Consider the following 20,562-nt stretch of genomic DNA (forward strand, 5'->3'; position numbering starts at 1 on the left):
TCTCAGGAGTGCAGTAAATGTGAGGTGCTGTTACTTGGAAGTCCTCAGCTGGCAATGCCATCTATGGAAAGAAATTACAGATGACATAAACCACTGCTCAAAATTTATTTATGTAGTTTAGAGCACGGCATGCATGCCGCATTTCCCCACATAATAAAACAAACAGATGTACGAACAAGGGCAAAAGGAGAGAAGTCAGCTAGGAATGCTGGCACTAGCAAACCAGACAGGTGTGTTACTCACAGTCAACATACATTGATTGTGCCTTAGTAGTTTGGATTTCCCAATTCACTGACAACTAATGCTGAAAACTCGCATCTGTAGCCTAGTGTATAGGCTGAGCCAATTCCCCTGCATTGTTCTCTTAAAAGGTCGCATCTCTTACCAAAGTTTTCGTGGAAGAAATATCTGCACAAAAAGAATGAATAAATTGCCTTCCTATATATTTAAAAAAATATTATTTAGCCCAGGATATAAGCAGAACCTATTTATCTTCCGAAATCTGTAGACCATTAGTTTAATGCTCGTAAGTGAAAGGCAAGAGGTCGCACAAAAGCGAGACAATGCACAAGTTCTCCCACGGCATAGGTGTAAACCACATACGGGCACCAGCAATGGCATAACACTATATATATATCGCGCTGACACTGGTAGTATAATAACTAAAAAAGATAGTACGCCGCACACTGTTATTGCACAGTGCATTTTCCCAACGTTTCGCTTCGACAAAGGCTGGTCCACCAGCCAAAACGTATGTCGCACTTTCTTTTTTCTTTACACGGACTCACGTTCACTATACTGACGTCACTACATATAAACAATTTGTCCAGACGAACATTACTTGCAAGAAAGCCTAAGCAACAAATTCACTATACAAGCCAATTAGATCAATTTCATTTGATACACATTAGGACACATGATTGCATCTGAAAGCTGAAGAGAATTGTAAAAAAGCAGGGCTGTTCAAGCAGTGAAATTTTCATACCGAGTTCAAGTATAACAGTAAGATGAACCTTGAATATAGAATCAAACCATTATATATGCATGAACTAAATTACAGTGCATCAATTGAGATATTTCTGTCGTTTGGTTTCAAAGTTGTTGCAGTTGTACTAATTCAAATTCCTTTCATTTCTCGGGACACCTGCAATGTACCAGCACACCTCAGCTTATTCTTAAATATTGTGTTCACTTTGGTCTACGTCTGGATTCTTTTCAGCAAAGATGCATCCCAACCACACCAGATTTTGACTGCACTCGAGTGCATGCATGCAGCCGACAATGGCCGCTTTCAGAAGTGTAGGGGAGGAGGTATGGTTCCCCTTTCCCCGACCCTGGTGAATACACCTATGCAAGTAGTACAAGCTCAAACTTGCTATGAGGAGGAAAGCATGGTTGCGGGAACCGGAAAAGAAAGACTTCGAAAGAAAAGTAGGAAACGATAGGTCAGGCGCTGAACTTAACTGTTTTATTCTTACAGCAGAGGAAGATGGACTTTAACAAATGCGCATGCGTGTGTTAGTGTCGTCTAAGGCGATTACAGTGACGTTTTTAACAGCTGCATCTCATCAAACAGAAAAACGGACGTATCACTAATGCAACTTGTGCCTCTCTTTTTATGTGATAGGCCTCCAAAAGTTCTCTAGCTAACGTATCACCACTCTTGCCAATTATCTTAATGTCACGCAGTAGTGGCTCACATGTGCCGGCCAAGCAAACCATGCAATGCGCAGGTAAGTGCGCATTACCTCTGTTCATGATTTACAATTCATTCTCCCCGTTTGGCCCACGTAGGATTTCCCATATTTCAGCGGTATCTCATATTTAACGCCAGTCGCACATTTCACGTAAGGTCTGGTGTGGTTTTTCTGACACCCTGACTTTTTTTTGTCAACGCGGCTAATGCGTGGCCACAGTCTATCCAACTTGCGTGGCGCCGAGAAAACAGGTACACTAAACCTATTTGCGACTTTCTTCAAATTGTGGGAACGTTTGTGGTCATATGTCACCACTGCGGGCTTGCATCCTTTTTGGTTAGGGTTAGGCATATGCTTTTTGCCCTTCACCTTCTGGAGCAATGTTTTTAAGACGGCCCCTACGACCGAGCTCTGGTAGCCAGCTGTCTGTAGCCTCGCCAATTGGTTGTCAAAGCTAGCCTGCATCGCATGAGAGCAGGACTTCATGAGAGCAGACTCAAGGCATAGAGTGGCTATTCCTCTTTTTACTAACTTCGAATGTGCCGAATCGTATGGCAGCAATTTCATTTCTGTGCACGGGGGCTATACTGCCAAAAGACGTGGTTTTTGTCAAGAACTAAAATCAGATCTAAAAACTGAAGATTACCATGGGAAGGGAGCTCATGTGTAAATAGCATGCCCTTCCTATGTAGCCTAAAATCACGTAAAACTTCGTTAATACACTGGTCAACGGTAAAATCATGGTTGCTTTTCAAACAAATGAAAAATCATCAACGTATCTAAAAGCCTTAAGGTAGAACCTATCGTCAAAGGAACAGTACACGTCGCGGTCAATTGACGCCAGAAAATGTCACAGAGCACGGGTGCGACGCAGGAACCAATGCATATTCCTTGCCGCTGAACATACAGGTCGTCGTTAAAAGGCGTCATTTGACCGCGACCTGCGCGACCTGGCCGGCACATGTGAGCCACTACTGCGTGACATTAAGACAATTGGCAAGAGTGGTGATACGTTAGCTGGAGAACTTTTGGAGGCCTACCACATAAAAAAGAGAGGCACGAGTTGTATTAGTGATACGTCCGTTTTTCTGTTTGACGAGATGCAGCTGTTAAAAACGTCACTGTAATCGCCTTTGACGACACTGACACATGCATGCGCATTTGTTGAATCGCTCTTGCTCTGCTGTAAGAATAAAACAGTGGAAGTTCAGCGCCTGACCTATCGTTTCCTACATTCCTTTCCAAGACTTTCTTTTCCAGTTCGCGCAACCATGCTTTCCTCACATGTCAACCAACTCGCCCAGCAACAAGTTCTACTCTTGCTATGAGGAGAGGTCTGTGCAGCGGTAGCCTCCTTGGCAATGCTGGCTCGCACCGACAGAACCTGTTATGCGTTGTGGTGGGGAATGAAAGGCAATGCTCACTGCAGTTCAAGGACGGAATGTGTAACAAAGGTCCGTTAATTACATAATTGCTACGCTGAAAGAAAAGTTAGCCTCAATTGTTGAATTTGCCAATGTGCTGCCAATCGTCCTCATCATCAGCATATGCTATGTCCACTGCAGGACGAAAGCCTCTACAATAATCTACAATTTACGCCGTTTTGTGCAAGCCGATTTCATTTTATGCCTGCCAACAGTGACCAAATCAAAAGTGGGTGGAGGGGGGGGGGGGGCTTATCCTCCCTTTTTGAATGTGGAGGGACAAGTTCAGTTCTTTATTTGTGCATAATAGAAAGTTACAAATGGAGATTATACAAACATACAGAGGGAGGTCCCATAGTCAACAGACTGTACAGGGGACCTCCCGTTAAAAATGAGTAAGATATGTAAATACAAAGCAGCTATATGCAAACATACAAAACACCGTATTAAATAAGTCACTAGCTAACATCGTAAACTATTTTAAAACACAAAGTAGTTATTAATAAAACGGTCATCATGAAATGATTACATTGAGTGCAAAAATTTACGGAGGCTTGATTTGAATGTGTAAAAATGAAAGATTATCTTAATATGACACGGTAATGAGTTCCAGAGTTGTGTGGCTGAAAAACTGGTAGTAAATTTACCATAATTAGTTCTAGCATTTGGTAATAGATAGCTGTTGGTAGAAGCGAATCGGGTAGATGTGGAGTGAGGATATTGGCTGTTAGTAATTATCGGGAACGGGAGCTTTCCGTTAACAGATTTATGGACAAGCATTCCAAGTGAGTACTTATTTAGTTTCTGTACTGATAAAATGCCATTAGAACTGAGCAATGAAGATGCTTCTGATGTGTAGCTGCTACGTGTGATGATGCGAATTGCTTGATTTTGGGTATGCTGCAATGGGGATAAATGAGCGGGATACGTGTTTCCCCATGATGCTATGCAATAATTAATATGCGTATGAATGAAAGCGTAGTAAAGAGAGATGAGTGTCTTCAGATTAAAGAAATTGCGAACTTTAATTAATATTCTAATTCCATAAGCTGCCTTCTTGGTTAAGGATAAAACATGCTCATCAAATTTTAGGTGTTTATCTAATGTGACGCCAAGAAACACTACACTGTCAGTAGGATAAAGTTTGCTGCAAGCAAAGGTTAGTGATGGAGACCCCGAGATAAGCTTTTGCTTAGCTGTGAAAATGACGAAGGTAGATTTTGCAGTATTAATGTGTAATCTGTTTAGTCGGCACCAAGTTACAATGTTTGCTGCGTCGTGGTTAAGCTTGCACATTAATAAATCAAGGCTTTTGTCTGAGGAGAAGATAGTGGTGTCGTCGGCGTAAAGGATACATTCAGATGACTTTAGGCACTGTGAGAGATCATTAATATATATTAAAAACAAGAGAGGTCCTAATATAGATCCTTGCGGCACACCAATGTTAGTTGTTTTAGGGTGTGAGTAAGTACCGGATATTGACACAGTGTACTCTCTATCGCGCAAATAGTTCCGTAATAATCGCAATGCCGGGCCAGTTATACCAATGGAATCCAATTTAGCAAAAAGTATGTTATGAACAAGTGAGTCGAACGCTTTAGAAAGATCAATAAATAATGCACCAGCAAAATTGCCAGTGTCAATTGCCTGCCGAATCTTATCTGTTAGAAATATTAATGCTAAATCAGTTGAGTATCCCTCCCGAAAGCCAAATTGATTTGATGACAGGATATGAAATTTAGACAAATAACTTGACAAGCGCATTACGATTAGTTTTTCGACAATTTTACTAAAGAACGAAAGTATGGCAATAGGGCGGTAGTTAGATGTTAAGCGCTTATCTCCCTTCTTGAAAACAGGGATTATTTTGGCCTTTTTCAAATAACTTGGGAAAATTCCGGTCTTAAAGATAAGGTTGACGATGTGGCAAAATATTCCGGATATTAAGCACGCTATCATCTTTATGAGAGATGGGCTGAAGTTATCAAGACAAAGTGCTCCCCCTATCCCATGGTAAATATGCCTATGGGCACCTGGATGCCCCACCACAAGACACGGAATGTCCACGCTGCAGCCCTTTGTGGCCACTTATATGCAGCACAAGAAACTCGCCTGCTTAGGGCACAAAGTGCATATTACTGAGACTACTTGAATATTATTCTAAAGACGAACAGCGCGTTCCGGCACGACGCTCTCAGCCAAACGACACAAACATTTGACGTTCAATCCTATTTCGTCCTCTATTCTCTACAATGGATCTCACATGCCAGTCAGTTCGTCCTTTTTAAAGCGCGCCACTTGACCTGCTACAATACTTTCCTACTCGCAAGTTAATGTGCTCAATAAACCCCGAGTCGTCGCAAGCACTGCAAGAAACACTCACAAAAGTAGGCAGGTTTATCTAAGGATGAAAATCTGTATTGCTGTGCAAAGCAGAGAAGGGACTTCATTCGTGGCTTAGTGCTATCCTTACTAATTCAAAGCCCCAATATTATTTTATTGATGATACTGCCCCGAAATACTTTACTAAATGTATTTTAAACAACCAAAGGCACGTAAAAACAGATCCCAACCGCACAATAACGTACATCACACTTTAGAAGTGTCAGCCAGCTAGAGATGCGAATATTTTGAACTAGGTTTTTCAGTCTCGCAAAGAACCCTGTTCACACATCTTCTTCTTCTTCTTCTTTCTGGGGTTTTGCGTGCCAAAACCAGTTCTGATTATGAGGCACGCCGTAGTGGAGGGCTCCTGATTAATTTTGACCACCTGGGGTTCTTTAACGTGCACTACAACGCAAGCACACGGGCGTTTTTGCATTTCGCCTCCATCGAAATGCGGCCGCCGTGGCTGGGATGTTCACACATCTATAAAAGGATTTGAGCAGCAAAGTGTTCAAGAGAGCATGTCCACCTACCTCACATATGAGACTGTGCCCAACATTGCCTTGTATGTGCTTGATAACATCCACCAGCGTGCATTCCCGTTCTTCAATTTCCGAGAAGACTCGTGCCACAGCAGCGAGTTTGTTCTCAAGTTCTGTTATCTTCGATCCAAACCGAAGTTCCACCTCAATGCACAGCTGCAACACAGAAATTTAGAAAGTTAGGATGAATAAGTGTTCGCGAAATGGGCTTCAAATAATAAACACTGTTTGACATCATAAAAATAAGCGGTACAGGTGATAACACTTAATAATTAGGTGCACTGGCTCATTCGCTGAGAACTTGAGACTGTTCACCATTAAAACTACTATCATGTTTACTGGCCGATTTTTAATGAATGTATTTTCTAAACTTACTTTAAGGTTTTCAAGATGACATTCTTGCACATTTCAAAAAAATTCCTGACAGACTGCCAAGTACGTTAAGAGTTCAGTGAACGCTGCTAACCTATTTGCTTTTCTGTTTTCTTTACGCTCACATGCTTTTATTCCTGCTACATTTCCTGTTCTGTCAGCTGAACTCAAAGTTTTAACTTATGTCAATAACATTTGCATAATGATTGCTCCATGTCTCATGTGTAGCATTTCACGAAATAAGCACTACAACCTGCAATAAGTTTTCTTCAAAGAAACAAATCTGCAGCGGCTTTTATGATATTCAGCCCATAAAGTAACATTAGTAACAGACTATAGGTTGAACAGGCGTGCATAATCTAAAGAGCTCACGTTTAAGTCAGAAATTTGTTTGCGCTAGGCAAGTCCCCATACGGAATGCTGGCTTTTTAGCTAAAACACTCTCATCCAATCTGCACCTGACTTCTATCATTCAACTATGTTTTGTCTTCAGACAACCTTAAAATAGTAGTAATGTTAACTTACTATTTCCTCCACCAAAAAGTGCTGTGGGAGAGGGTCCATGTGTGTATTGCGGAGGGGTCTGGGAGCGTCACCGTGAGCAGGATTCTCATTCTTTGCATATCAAGTGATGCAGCACTCATACTTGAAGAGCTTAGGGCCTGGAGAGAATTTAATTATATGCATAAATGGCAGCGCCTCTCTCTGGCCAGAATGTATACAGAGAAATAGACTTGGCATAATGTTGCTTGTAATGCTGATTAAAGATGTTAAGGAACAAACCTGTAGTTCAGAAGCAGCGTTCTCATTTGTGATGGTTGCTCGGGGTGCCGGCGACACAACTAATACAGCACTTTTTCTTGCCCGGTGCTTCCGCACCTTCCTTGCCACTGACAGCCTCCTTATGAACGCGCTCTACACAAAGACAGCATTCAACATGTGCAAATGCTCGATCCTTCAAAGAATGCCAATATATATAGAAGCAAATGTGCCGCCTGTTATTTGTATAGGACAAAGCTGGACAACTTCCTTGACATGATTGAATATTTGGCTTCTGAATTCAGTAGAGTCAAGACCCAGCATACAATGCTTTCAATCTATGGCACACTCATTACCTGTTATAAACATAAGCACTGACTCACATAAACCTGGCTTGTTTTCTACAGCCAGCTTTCAGGCTTTGGTTCATCCCACATCAGGCGTGGGTACATCTTTACAAGAGCATCTCCAAGGTCCTTGTACATCTAACGGCATTGGGCAGTGTTGCTGCTGGTGATTATATCATTCTCACTGCAGATAGTTCAGCAAAAATATTGTTTTGAAGCACCCATTCTATTTCCGCATCAAACAGCAAAGAATTGCTTTTGCATGAAAAGCTGGTGAATGACATAAGGGATGGTTTAGTGTTCTTGAGGAAGGAAAAACTCACTCCAAGAAGAGTGTGATTTCTGTCCGGAGCTGGCGACATAGCTGTTTGTGCTGTCTTTGTGAAAGCACTTTCCCCTCAAGGAGCAGTTGCACACACGGAGAAAATGTAGGCAAGTTCTCAAGAAGCCACTCAAAGAATTCCTGGAATAACAACAGTACTTCATTGTAAGACACCACTGCACATATATAATAAAAACATTCTCTGGGCTGTGTGGGCTCTACACCAATGTTGAAAAAATCACATCTTTATTCAGAGAGGACACTCGTGGAGACACTTTGTGATCCCATAAATATTGTCATCCTTTGAGTACACAAACAGGGGCCATGGGTACAACAGCGATTCAGACCTCATTGCCATTGTATGCGTTGTCTTCAGCAAAACAAAGGCATTCACATGCTTTGCATATCTGGCTTGAACAAGCACGTGCACAACAAAAAAAGTGTTGCTGCACCAGGATACAATTGCCTGTACCTCTTCAAACATTGGACCATCACTTCTTGAAAGCACACATCAGAAATGGAGAACTTTACATTAGCAACATTGGCAGACGACACAGAAGAAGCTACTTCGCCAATGTTCCTGGTCTCTAAACCACACTGTAGGAAATCAGACGTCAGAATGAATGGCATTCCAACATCTGGCATGCCACGTTGAGTTTCCTTAAGTTTAGGCTGACCTGGTGCTTCCCAAAGATCACTGGACATTTGTATTTGAAAAAAGTCAGCAACTGATAAGGGAATGTTTTTGAAATTCCAGAATTTCTTGGATTTTGGAAGGGCATTTTTGCCTTCAAAACGCATTGTCCAGTGATGATGAGAAGGACCAAAGCGTCTTATCTGTGTGCTCATGTGCAGCAGCATGTGGTGCTTCGGCTTAAATGCATCTGAGTCATACAGCTTCACAATAAGTTCATTATGACGTGCAATAAGGTGCTCAACATACCAAAGCACATCAGGAGATAACACAGGAGAAAGTAACAGCTGCGTGATTATGCACAACAACAAAAAACACTCGCAGTGTGGCTCTGGCACATTGTTTCCAGGCACAAAATTATCTATTATGAACAAAAAATGCAGCATAAGTGCATAAGTAGAACTTGCTGAAGAAGGAAAACTGAAATCAGATTCAAAAGGCCTGGGATAGTCACTTTTGCTCACAAACTTGTGGAAAGAAAATTGAGACAGGGCAGCATTGAGTTGGCTTAAACTGATCCATGAAGCTTCTCCCTCAATGAATTTTGCAAAGAGTTGCAGTTGAAACGGAACAACCCCTTCTAGCAGGACATGCATCGGATCATAAAGCAGGTCTGTCAAGATCGAGAAGTGGTTGATATTGGAGAGCACAGACCTAGAATTGATACCACATTGTGCTGAATGCTCAGTGAAGCTTTTCTTTGAATCGGATTTTTCAAGTTGCAACAACTGCTTTTCATATTGACACTGGGTACGCAAAGAACACTCTATCTCATAGTGGAAGCGAGAAAATTCGGATGTTGCAACCACACAAGTCCTACATGTGAAGCGGACATTCTTGCTGAAAGATTCCTTGAATTCTGCTATGTTGTGGCATGCCAGGGAGTCTCCAGAGTATTCCAACATGCACCCAAAAAATGTTTCTTTGCTATGCATTGTTTGAAGGTCACAGCCAGTTTGTAGCTTATTCACAGTAGAAAAAAAAGTCACTAAGGAGCTTGGCCTTTGCATCCATTCACTTCAAGTCCTTTGACTTTCCTACAGCCAGTAAAAAAATATTATTCAGTTTCGACCTCTCCGATGCCTTAATATTTACAAATGACACATAAAAAACTTAGTTTACCTCTAGAGCCTCTTTTCATGCCAATCGGATTGGCCAACTCGATATCGTCACAGTAAAGTAACATCACAATTAAATTGTCATCATAGGAACTGCCAGCGGGATGTGTCTGAGATCTCGTGCCATCAGTGAAATCCTTGAAGCAATGGAGAAAATAGGCGCGGTGCAGCAGATTTTCAAGCAGGCTTTTAAGAGGATTAATGTAGCCTTTACTCCCACAATCAAGAGTTCCCTCTACTGGAGCCACATATATTCCTTCGGAACAATAAAGTGCCTTCCTTGCACTGGAATTATGAAGAGCTGAAACATCAAGCGCAACGCCGGCAGCTGCCAAGATATTTGCAACTCCATGTACTACTGCGTCTACAGCTACTTTCGTACAGCGATGTTGTGACTCCAGTTGCCGAGCCAAACGTGACAGTTTGGCAATCAATTGAGGGCTTGAAGCTTGTGTCTCTGCAGTACTAATGTCTGTGTTGGCCTCAACGGTCAATTGATTAACTGAACTAGTTTTTGCATCCATCACGTACAAGGCACACAAAGACTGGCTACTAGCCTGAGTACTAGACATTTCCAAGTCAAGCGTATTTACAGGTATTAATCTGTTATCAACAGCAGATGATCAGCAAGATTTTTCTATTTGATCCTTGTAGTGTTTCACGTGGGCATACCGCATGTGACATATGGTACATTTTAGTGTGACTTTGTTCATGTGTACATCTTTCGTGTGACGTAGAAAGCCATAAAGGTATCTTGTGGTGAATTGGCACGCACTGCAGACGTGCTTCCTAACCTGGCTTTTCGTAGGTAGCAGTGGCAGATCATTGGTGCTTCTCGTAGGTGGCAAGGACAGGTCATTGGCGGTTCTCGAAGGCAGCAAGGACAGGTCCCTGGTGCTTGTATTAGGCAGCAGTGACAGATCATTTGTGCTTCTTGTAGGCAGAAGGGACAAGTCATTGGCGCGTTGTAAGCTGCTGCTCTCAACTGTTTCACCAGGAGCTGTGGTACATAAGTCTGCATTTGCTGTAAACAACAAAGTAGCTTATTTAAATGCATATGCTGGTTTCAGACTACTTGAACAAAATGTAACAATACATGTTAAAAATATGGATAAAGCGCCAGTTTACTGATTAAGAAAACCAAATATCACTAAAGAGCCAGGTACAGCTACATTTAGTTAAATGTTAGCAAATTTGATGCCTCAAGTATACTTGACGCATCAAACCATTAGGTTGTTGAGGTAGGCTAACCCTCATGCTTTCTTCAAAATTCATACATGTCCACTAAGAGCACACTACCCCGCTCCTATTTATATGGAGTCATATATTATACATCAAGACTGGAAAGTGGTGCGTATGTCCAACAACAGCACAGCACTAGGACACAGTAAACAGCAACAAACTGTACAACAAACAAGCATATTGCTCACTTGTTGAACAGCAATCAGAAAACTTTGAGGTGAGCCAAAGCAGGAGTTCTAACAAACAGAAATTGAACTAACTTAAACAGTGAGGCATTTCTAAAAGATATATATCATCAGTAAAATATGTTTAAGTTATTTTCAGTTTAACCCATCTGCCATTGCATTCACACAGTAAGAATTAGTCAAGATATTTCCATATCCATACCACAGTTTCCTCCAGATTCTTGCGGTTCAGAAGCTTCAGTAGCATCTGTGCCGCGAACATGCCAGGCCCCAGTCCAAGGAGTGCTGTCTGAAAGAAAATTTGACAGTGAGTGATAATACATCTTTATATTTGACAGCTGTCCAACCTTTTGAGCAACCAGGTAGCGAGGAATTTGCCATCTCGTAGTAGCCCCGCACACCATGAGCAACCTGACCTGAAGAAAATTTCAGAATTCATGCTTCATTAAACACCAAAGACAGAGCAAAGATTTGGGTATAAATTTCTAGTGCACTAACCATTATGTTCTTCCCAAGAACCACTGTGATTTTCTGTTTTTGCATCGTATGTCTCTTGTGTGGTCACTACAGTAAGGCAAGAAAATACCAACATAAGTTACTCGTAAGAGATTGTGAGCATATGGAAACCAAAAATGCGACATACCAGCAGCAACTGTATACGACGTTGCGACAGCCCTTCTGATCGACATTACAGCATTTTTTAATACTTTGAAGTCACTGTGTACTATCACAATTTCTTTCTGTAACGATTTTTACTTGTAAAACGCCTGGGGAGAATTTTTGAAGTTTAACATATTTGTTTTCAGTAATTCCGAAAGACAGTGCCACCTTATCCCACATTCTGCTACGAGCGACTGCTCCCCGAGAATCTTGGCGGCAGCACGTTGGTAATATACAGTGTTTTTAATGGGACTGAAATTTTGTCAAGAATGGAGGATGCTTTCAAGAATTTCCAAGCATCGCTGATAAATTCAGGAGCATTGCGGACACTAAGCAGGAATTAAAAATGAAACTAGCAATAAACTGCTCACTTTTTTGTGTTTAGAGCATTTCAACATATATAGTCCAATCACATGCTGGCCCAATGGTTAAATTTCAGCTATAACTTTCATACTGGGTGTCAGGTGCCTAGTAAGCGTTCTGTTAGGCGTGCCTGCAAACCAAAACTGAGTGCAAAAAACGCGCCGATGGCATGTCTGCTGCGGCCAGTAAGCTTTCACACCCGATATTGAACCTCGGAGCTAGCTTGCACTAGGACCACGCTCCAATTATCTCAACAAAACGTGGCCCGCAAATAAACATTATAAAATGTAAATGAAATTTACATTATTAGGCAACTAAGTATTGTCATTCAATGCTTGCTTAATGTTCACTATGAAATCCAAGTTATCGACGATGCTCAGAGAGTCGTATTGCACGTTCACTTTTTCATTAAATGCCAGACCCACTGAAATCAGCCTGTAGAAACAATGCTCAGCCCAGAAAGCACGAACGTTGCCTATTATAACAGATGCTGTAAAACAGACACAGGAAACTGCTTTTATATGTGTATAAGTATATATTTATTTTGGACAAAATTGGCTTCGTATACTCACTGGTATCGATAGTCACCGCTTGGTTGGAGTTTGGCACATTAGAAACATCATTACCAGCTACAGCTGGTTCCACAGACCCTGTCAAACATTAAATTTATCTGCTTATTTCTTCACACAGAAGGGCATGTCAGTGCTCACGGATTGAAACGCGACACTGCAAGCGCGTGGCCGCTCATGTATGCAGCGCTGCCTGTGGAAGCAAGATCTTGCATTGCGGTATACCGCTACACTGTACGTTGGCGCTGCGGAAAACCACAGTCCCGCTCATTGGCAACCGGAAGCAGTAAGCCTACGCTCAAACCACACCCTCATGGTATATACCACAATGCAACGTGTTCCTTCCACGGGTTGCGCTGCATGTACCGGCGTCCACAAGCTCGCAGTGTCGCATTTCAATCTGTGAGCACTACATGCAAGGCAATTTGAATATAATGCAGAAGTGTGGTTAGTACGCTGGTATAGGATTTTACAGGTATTCATAAGCACAATTACTTTGTCAACAAAGCTTTTGTTAGCATGTTTTGTAAGCGTCCAAGTGATTACGGTAGCATGCCCATCGTAATATATAATGTTGCGGTCATGAATTTACCTACCATCTGCAAAAAGTTATTGTATTGCAATACAAATAAACCAATATAATAAAAGGGCGACGTTCTGCGATTTCGCAAAATGACGTGCATCCGTACAACTCCACTAAAAAGAATTCTGTAGGAACTTCACTGGAGTTTAGGCATTTGGAAGCATGGTGCCACTTGCTCATCTCCATTGTGCACTACTGACCATCACTTGAGCTTTGCTTAACCAGTACTGACCATTGGTTCAATACACCACACGGAAAATATCGGGGTTCAAACACTATATGCATCGGAGGTCGAGAGTTCGATACCCTGCATGCTTGGAAGGTTTGGGGTACCAGTTTTTATCTGCTTCGGAGGTCAAGGATTCGACAGCCTGCGTACTTGGAAGGTTGAGGGTTCGAGCCCCGACATGCTTTGTAGGTTGTGTACATGAGTCGTTATTCACTATATACCACTATACAGGGTGTTTTTTTAGCTGCACTAAACTTTTTAAATTAGAGAAATATAAATCTTGGTCACGTTATGTTTACCATTCGAGTTTACGGATTGGCGGCCTCTAGATACAGAGCAATTTCAGCACTTACGTGCGTAATTAGCAAAGTTACGATAATTAACTTTCTAATTATCAACAATAGGTGGCTACAGCAAATGAGTACTTTGGTGCCCGTCCTCGACACTACCTATCCCAACGATCAAATTTGGAATAGCGGAGTTCATGTGGGAGCTACGCGAACAATTAGTTCCCCTTGGCAGGCTCCTTGAAACCAAAACTGGCCACAAAAAGAGCGTCTGTGTCGTCGATGTCGCCGCCCCCCAGCCTATCGTAACGTCTCTGAAGTCAACGCCGGTCCGGCCGCGCGAGCAGCTTGCGTTATCTCTTTGCTGTCTGCGGCGTTGGCCCAGCGCTTTAATGCCCGCGGGCCGCCAAATTTACTTCGTCATTCCGTCGGGCGCTACGTTGCGCTGTATAGCGCCAACCACGCTCCTTGGGCTTTTAGATACTGCAGGCACAGCGTCATATTAGTCTGTAGCGTCGACTGCGAACGCCGCAGACAGCAAACAGATAACGCAAGCTGCTCGCGGGGCCGGACCAGCGCTGACTTCGGAGACGTGACGAAAGGCTGGGGGGCGGCGACATCGACGACACAGATGCTCTTTTCGCGACCAGTTTCGGTTTCAAGGAGCCTGCCAAGGGGAACTAATTGTTCGCGTAGCTCCCACATGAACTCCGCTATTCAAAATTTGATCGTTGTGATAGGTAGTGCCGAGGACGGGCCCCAAAGTACTCATTTCCTGTAGCCACCTATTGTTGATAATTAGAAAGTTAATTATCGTAACATCGCTAATTACGCACGTAAGTGCGGAAATTGCACTGTATCTAGAGGCCGCCAATCCGTACACTCGAATGGTAAACATAACGTGACCAAGATTTATATTTTTCTAATTTTAAAAATTTGGTGCAGCTAAAAAAACACCCTGTATGTATCCTATGTATTTTCTATGAAGCTCTATGTATTCCTATGGGAAAGGCGTCAAGTTACGGACATAATTGTTGGGGAAGTAGCCGAACAATGCTCACGCATTAAAAGCGAACGCCACAGGCAGCGATCGGCAGCACCGCGTGCAAGCCACTCGAGAGTAAAATCAAGTAAAGGCACGTTCATGTTAGCGGTAAATATCCCTTAACGGCAAACCGGCCTCCAGTGCCGTAGAACGTCTGCCGCGCGAAAGGTGTCTAATTGTAGACGGAAATTCGGCCAGGGCCCCGCCCGCGGCCAAAGCCACCCCGCCGCCGCCCGACCGACGGGCCAATCGACGACCGCGAAGCTGCGCGCCCCCGCCACCGGCAACGCAAACATCGGCTGCAGCTTCTGTTCCACGCAAATCCCCGCAAAATAATTTCCACTACGTAAAGTGATGCATACATTGCACACGTTACGAAAAACGATATCCACTGTCAAACGTTAAACACGAACGAAAGCTCCGATACCTGTCCAGCTCAGCTGCACTGCACGGCTTACCGACGGGAGACGACGGGCGCGGCTGTGCTCGCATCGCTGCCGACGGCGCCGCTAATATTAGCGTATTTTCTGCATTGTCTATAATTATTGCGAAGAGCGACAGCAACGGTATGAAATATTGCGGCTTGTGAGCTTGGGTGATTCATTCCGAAGCGCCATCAGCTTTAGCTTTAAAGTGAACCGGAAAAGGCCTAGCGACGATATCGGCGCCGCCGAGCGATGAGCAGCGGTATAGGCTGCCGTCGTTGCCAGAACGACCACTCCTCGGTCGCTGATTGATCACTTCGCTGTACGGCTGCCGCACAAATGGGTCCCGATGACATCCTATGTTCACATCCTCTCTACGGCAAGGAAATCTCGCCGTTCGCGAGGAAAACCGCCATCGAACGACGGCCCGCGAACGCGCAGCGGGCTGCCGTGCCGGTAACGTGAACGAGCCTTAAAGCTTTTTTTAGCATAACACGGATGCGTTTCCGCGCAAATCGCTGCTTACCCGTTTGCTTTCTCTTTTTCACGTCCTTCCCCTCTAATGACAGAAAAGCTGCAGCCTAGTTATATACTGAATACAGACAAACCCGCACAATGCAACAACACTTACCAAGTTCGTCTAATTTTCCATGCGATCCGGGGCAGTGATCACAGTAGTCACAGCGAATGTTCGCCGAACTCAGAACCCTGTATCGCTCACAGTCACAAAATGACTCCTTGCAGCGACCGCGCGCTATCCCAAATAAGTCCCGGTTCGTCACTGCCATTGTCACCGACAAAATTGGCGCGAAAACAGCAACTAAACACACATGCACAGCTCACAACGCCATGTTTGCAACTACGTCCCGTCATGCAATGCTGGAACTATATAAGGAAATGCGGAGAGATGGCATAAGAACATGGCCGCTGCTTCTGCAGTGAAGTACAGTAACTGAAGCACGATTCAGACATTCAGATCCGGCTGCACATATTCAAATAAAAACGGGTTCGTTGAGGGTAAAACAAAAACACAAATTTATGTACATAGTTCGCTCTTGGAAACAATGTTGCCGCATTGAACACAATCATTCTTTATTGCCATCATGGTGGTAGAACTTCAGACAACTGTATCTTTCATCAGTCTACACGGCTCCGCGGTAGTGGAGCGGCTGTATGCGGCTTTTCCGTGCTGGGTTTGCTGCGCTGACATGCATTGGCCCGTTGGATCAACCGTGTTGCTGCTGTACAATATAGCGAAATGTGGCGTGTGGCAGACGTTTACTCGTACCGGTGCTGAGTGCACAAATAATAATGGGAGAAACGTGCCAAGCCTTTTAATGATTGCATTTTGTTTGCTCCAATTTCGCACCTCGGCTGCAGAGATGGTTTGCTAAAAATGCTCAATTAAGATACCTTCCGTTGGGGCAACACTCACTAAATTCTTTGGGCGCTTTCTAGGCAACGACGCATCAGCTCTGGATGGTTGTAATATGAGGAAAACGTTGGTACATCAGTCTGCGATTGAGCTTGCTCCATGAATGCGCCCAAACAAATTCGCACTGATTAAACACGGCAAAAGGGCCTTCCAGGTTCCTACCATATAATAATAATCATGCTTCTTTTTCCTCGCCTCATGAAGAAAGCAGAAGTGCCAGAGGAGCATTATTTTGCCACGATATAAACTAAACATACGTCAAAAGTGCTCCCCAATCCGTGAATGTGAGACTCATAACAAACAACAAAAACACTTGCGGCGGCGTGTGTCGGCAGCGGCATGCGGCGGCAACGAGATAGCTTTCTGCAGGACACATGTAGGGCCTGTGAAAAGCGCTAATTGTATATAATATTTGCTCATTCGGTGATTGTACTTCCGGCAAGAATCGTCATTATTCTTGCAGAACATTCTTTTCCCGCGGTGTATACTTCCGATATGCGGCTCTGCCGGCTCAATGAGTAATTTGCTCTCAGGCAAAATTTACGACTGAACACCTGTACACGTGCTTATCAAGTGGATCAACAACGTGTGCATGCAGGTTACTTATCCTGCGCTTTGTTATACTGTGTAAATTGCGAACTTACACTGCCTATATAATGTCTCCGTCGGGTCTCGGTTAAAGGTTACTTAAAATTCTATAGGTTACAATATAGAGGTTACATGCTGGCAGCAGATCAATGTAAGTAATAAACAGCTCCCGTCGCACTTTGTTTCATCATTGTAACCCTTAGCATGAGCAATATAATGAAAACATCAAAAGGACTGACGATGTAACCGTTATTTTATTAGTTACTGATGTTTATAGGTATACTTATAGGTTACCAAGATTAGAGTGTACGTCTGCGTTCACAGGTGCACCACTATGAACGGTGGGGGCGATTCCACACGATGGCCCAGGTTCACTGGTAAGAATTGATGGTAGGTTTACCTGTGGTGCCTATTGAATATTGCTCGAGCACCAGATGATTACCTACGTGATTAATGGACAGCATCCAGATGGGTATTTTTTTTTTGCCCCACAGGACTTGTCTCCCGTTCACACTGCGAAGGACGTGGCATAGAAAAGCGAAGGGTAATGCGACTTCAATGTTGCGTGAAGGGCGCTGATACGAACATTATCGAGCATGTTTAGGACCGTATAAAAGTGAACCTTTCGAAGTTGTCCCTGGACTTGGTAAACTGCGACCAACTGTGGCAAGCAATAGCAGAAGAGTGGAAGCGCCTTCGACGTGACAGCGCCTCCATCGAGGCTCCCTATGGGTCTCTGCCTCAGAAAATGGAGGTCGTCATTCAAGCCGGTGGTTGCATGACGCATTGTTGGCCACCTAATGCACGAAGGAAAAAAACGAGCCTACGCTGGGGCGATATTGCTCTCTGCCCTATTTTGTGTGCTTTCATATATTCTCATATTTTCATATTTGGAAGAAGACGCCGTTCAACAGGGGTGCCGAACCCCATACCGAAATGCGGTACAATTCTGCCGTATCTGTGGCATCGTGGGATACCGCACCGACGTGTGTCCACAGCCCGACATACAGGTGTGCCGCTCGTGTGGTGTGCGGCAGCCTGCCGATGGGCACGCTTGCGTCCCCAAATGCGCAATTTGTGGGGGTGGTCACCCAACGGGTGACCGCACATGTCCCAAAAGACTAAAGCCGGTAAAGCCGAGATCAACACCGCAGTCCAAGGCAACAACCAAGCCCAAGCCACGGTGGTTCACCAGCGAAGACGAGGACTCCGAGCAGGAGTTCTTTTCGAGGACGGATCGTCGCAGCCGCCCCAGAGCCCGGCATTATTGAATTGGCATGAGTTACGCAAAAATTCCGTGCTCAGCACTAATTTCAAGAACTAAGTTCTCAAAAGCTCTTGCGAAATGCATTGACGTTCATGTTAATACATATTACCTCTTCATTTTCAGCTGTTCTACTTATTTATCTTCAAAGTAGCACTCACCATTTCAGTTAATCTAGCAGACCAGACAGAATTGCTATGTCTACCACTTGGAATATTTATTAGGTCGCTTTATTTATAAACAAATACCACGGTAAATATTTAGTCACAATGTTTACTGGCCATTTTTATATTCAGTAGATCAGCATCAACATCAAAAAAAAATTAGGGCAGAAACTCCCCACTCGGGAATCTTGATGTAGTCATTCCTTGTAATCATTAATTATGAAGCTTATAGTGTACCCATAAAACAAAGACTGCCCTATTTTCAGAAAAAAAGGTCACTGGAAAGAATACCACGCACACTAGAACGATCTCCCCAGTAAACAAATTTTTACTACTTATCTTGAATGTGGTTAAGGAAAGAAATCTTGCAGCAGCTGCTCCCTCTCGTTGCAGACGTCATTCTGTGGTAGCCTACGTTATCCCGGCATTCCTTGTCCGCGCAAGCTCTTTCCTGCCTTCTAACAGCGCCTCGGTAAGGCCAAATCTAGACGCGCCAAGCGTCTCGATGCGCTCCCTTGCACGCGAGAAATTCATACTTGTGTTCATGCTTGCGTCCGAGGTGTAATGATTATCGGGATACTGTATTGACGTCGTGTGCTCGAATCCGGTAATCGGAGAATTCTAACTGTGTTTATTAAGTTATTTATTCCCTGTGTTCTCCGTTTAAAATTACGAGTTTGCAAAGTCAGGAAGCCGTTTGAAGCCAGTAAGATGAAGTTTAGGCAGATACATCTATCACTCCCATGCTGTCGGACAAGATATCGCGTTGGAGGTTCGTGCGCCCACAAGTAGGTGGCGGTAAGCATACAGATGATTGTGTATTCACAGATATTTAACTAATGGAGCCAAGATGTCGGTATGCGTTTTATAGGACACGAAACGGAAGGATGAACGGAATGGAGTAGAATATGGCCCCGGGCACCTATCCAACGGATGCTACGCATTAGAACTCGCAGTTTCGCCGGATAGGCGATGCATCGAATGCGATTAAGCAGCTAAAAGAAGTAAAGAAAATAGTTTTATTGGCTGTATACACTTGTGAACGTTCGCTTACTAACTAAATTAACAAGCATGGGGTCACTCCCGCATGGGCAAACATAGACACATGACACTCTATAACAACGGCCATTGGCTGTCAAACCCCTTCGTGAGCAAGAGTAGCAGCAGCAGCGTATGAATTGACCTTCGTGCTACCTCTCGCTTCAATGGGAACTGAGTGGCTGTAACACAGCGCACACGAAGCTATCAGCCTTCGGTGCACTTAGACTCTCCCCTTATCGGAGATCGCTTTCAAGATTGGCTCCGCGCGGCCGCGCCATACGTAGCCGCCGTCTGAGTTGAACGCCGCCTCAAGATTAACAGTGAGATTGCTCACGTGATGTCGCAGTATTTGTTTCTTCCGTTTGCTAATCTGCGTGCTATGGAGCAGTTGTTGGCGTTGTAAGTTGCCGCGATTGTTCCTTATTTGGCGTATGCTTAGTATCGGAATTCCGCTTTCAGCAGTGGTTTCACTGTCAAGTACAGTTACGTGCTGGTTGCTGACTGCCTCGTATTCGATTCAAACACTTACCGTGCCCTTTTGTGCACCTCGTCCAAACGCATCTGGCATCTTCAACGTTGTGTAAAATGGAAAGCTCTGTGGGAAGAAAATACGCAACACACCTAATTACATTTTAATAGGCTTGTTTTGTCGGGGAGAAAGCACAAGTCACGCAAAAGAAACTCTTAGGCGCACCAGGTCTGGGCCGGCGTATGTCATTGTAATTTATGGCATGCGTAATCAGGAACCTTTCACACGTGAGCACCTATCTAGAAACATGGGACTGCAACTACTTTGATAATGTTTGTTAGATTTAAAGTAAA

General features: G+C 43.8%; 1 protein-coding gene across 1 annotated transcript in view; it reads right to left on the reverse strand.

The window, feature by feature from the left end:
* LOC119463523 (uncharacterized) overlaps positions 1-16,094 on the reverse strand; it is an 89,366-nt gene extending 73,272 nt beyond the window's left edge. Inside the window, exons 1-3 of the mRNA XM_049655259.1 lie at positions 15,880-16,094; positions 11,290-11,376; positions 10,455-10,684 (exon numbers count right to left, since the gene is read on the reverse strand). Of these exons, the coding sequence (XP_049511216.1) occupies positions 10,455-10,684; positions 11,290-11,376; positions 15,880-16,036 (474 nt within the window). The 5' untranslated portion in view covers positions 16,037-16,094. The remainder of the gene's footprint in view (positions 1-10,454; positions 10,685-11,289; positions 11,377-15,879) is intronic.
* Positions 16,095-20,562: the final 4,468 nt, after the last annotated feature.

Source organism: Dermacentor silvarum, chromosome 9 (genome assembly GCF_013339745.2).
Source record: "Dermacentor silvarum isolate Dsil-2018 chromosome 9, BIME_Dsil_1.4, whole genome shotgun sequence".
NCBI lineage: Eukaryota > Metazoa > Arthropoda > Arachnida > Ixodida > Ixodidae > Dermacentor > Dermacentor silvarum.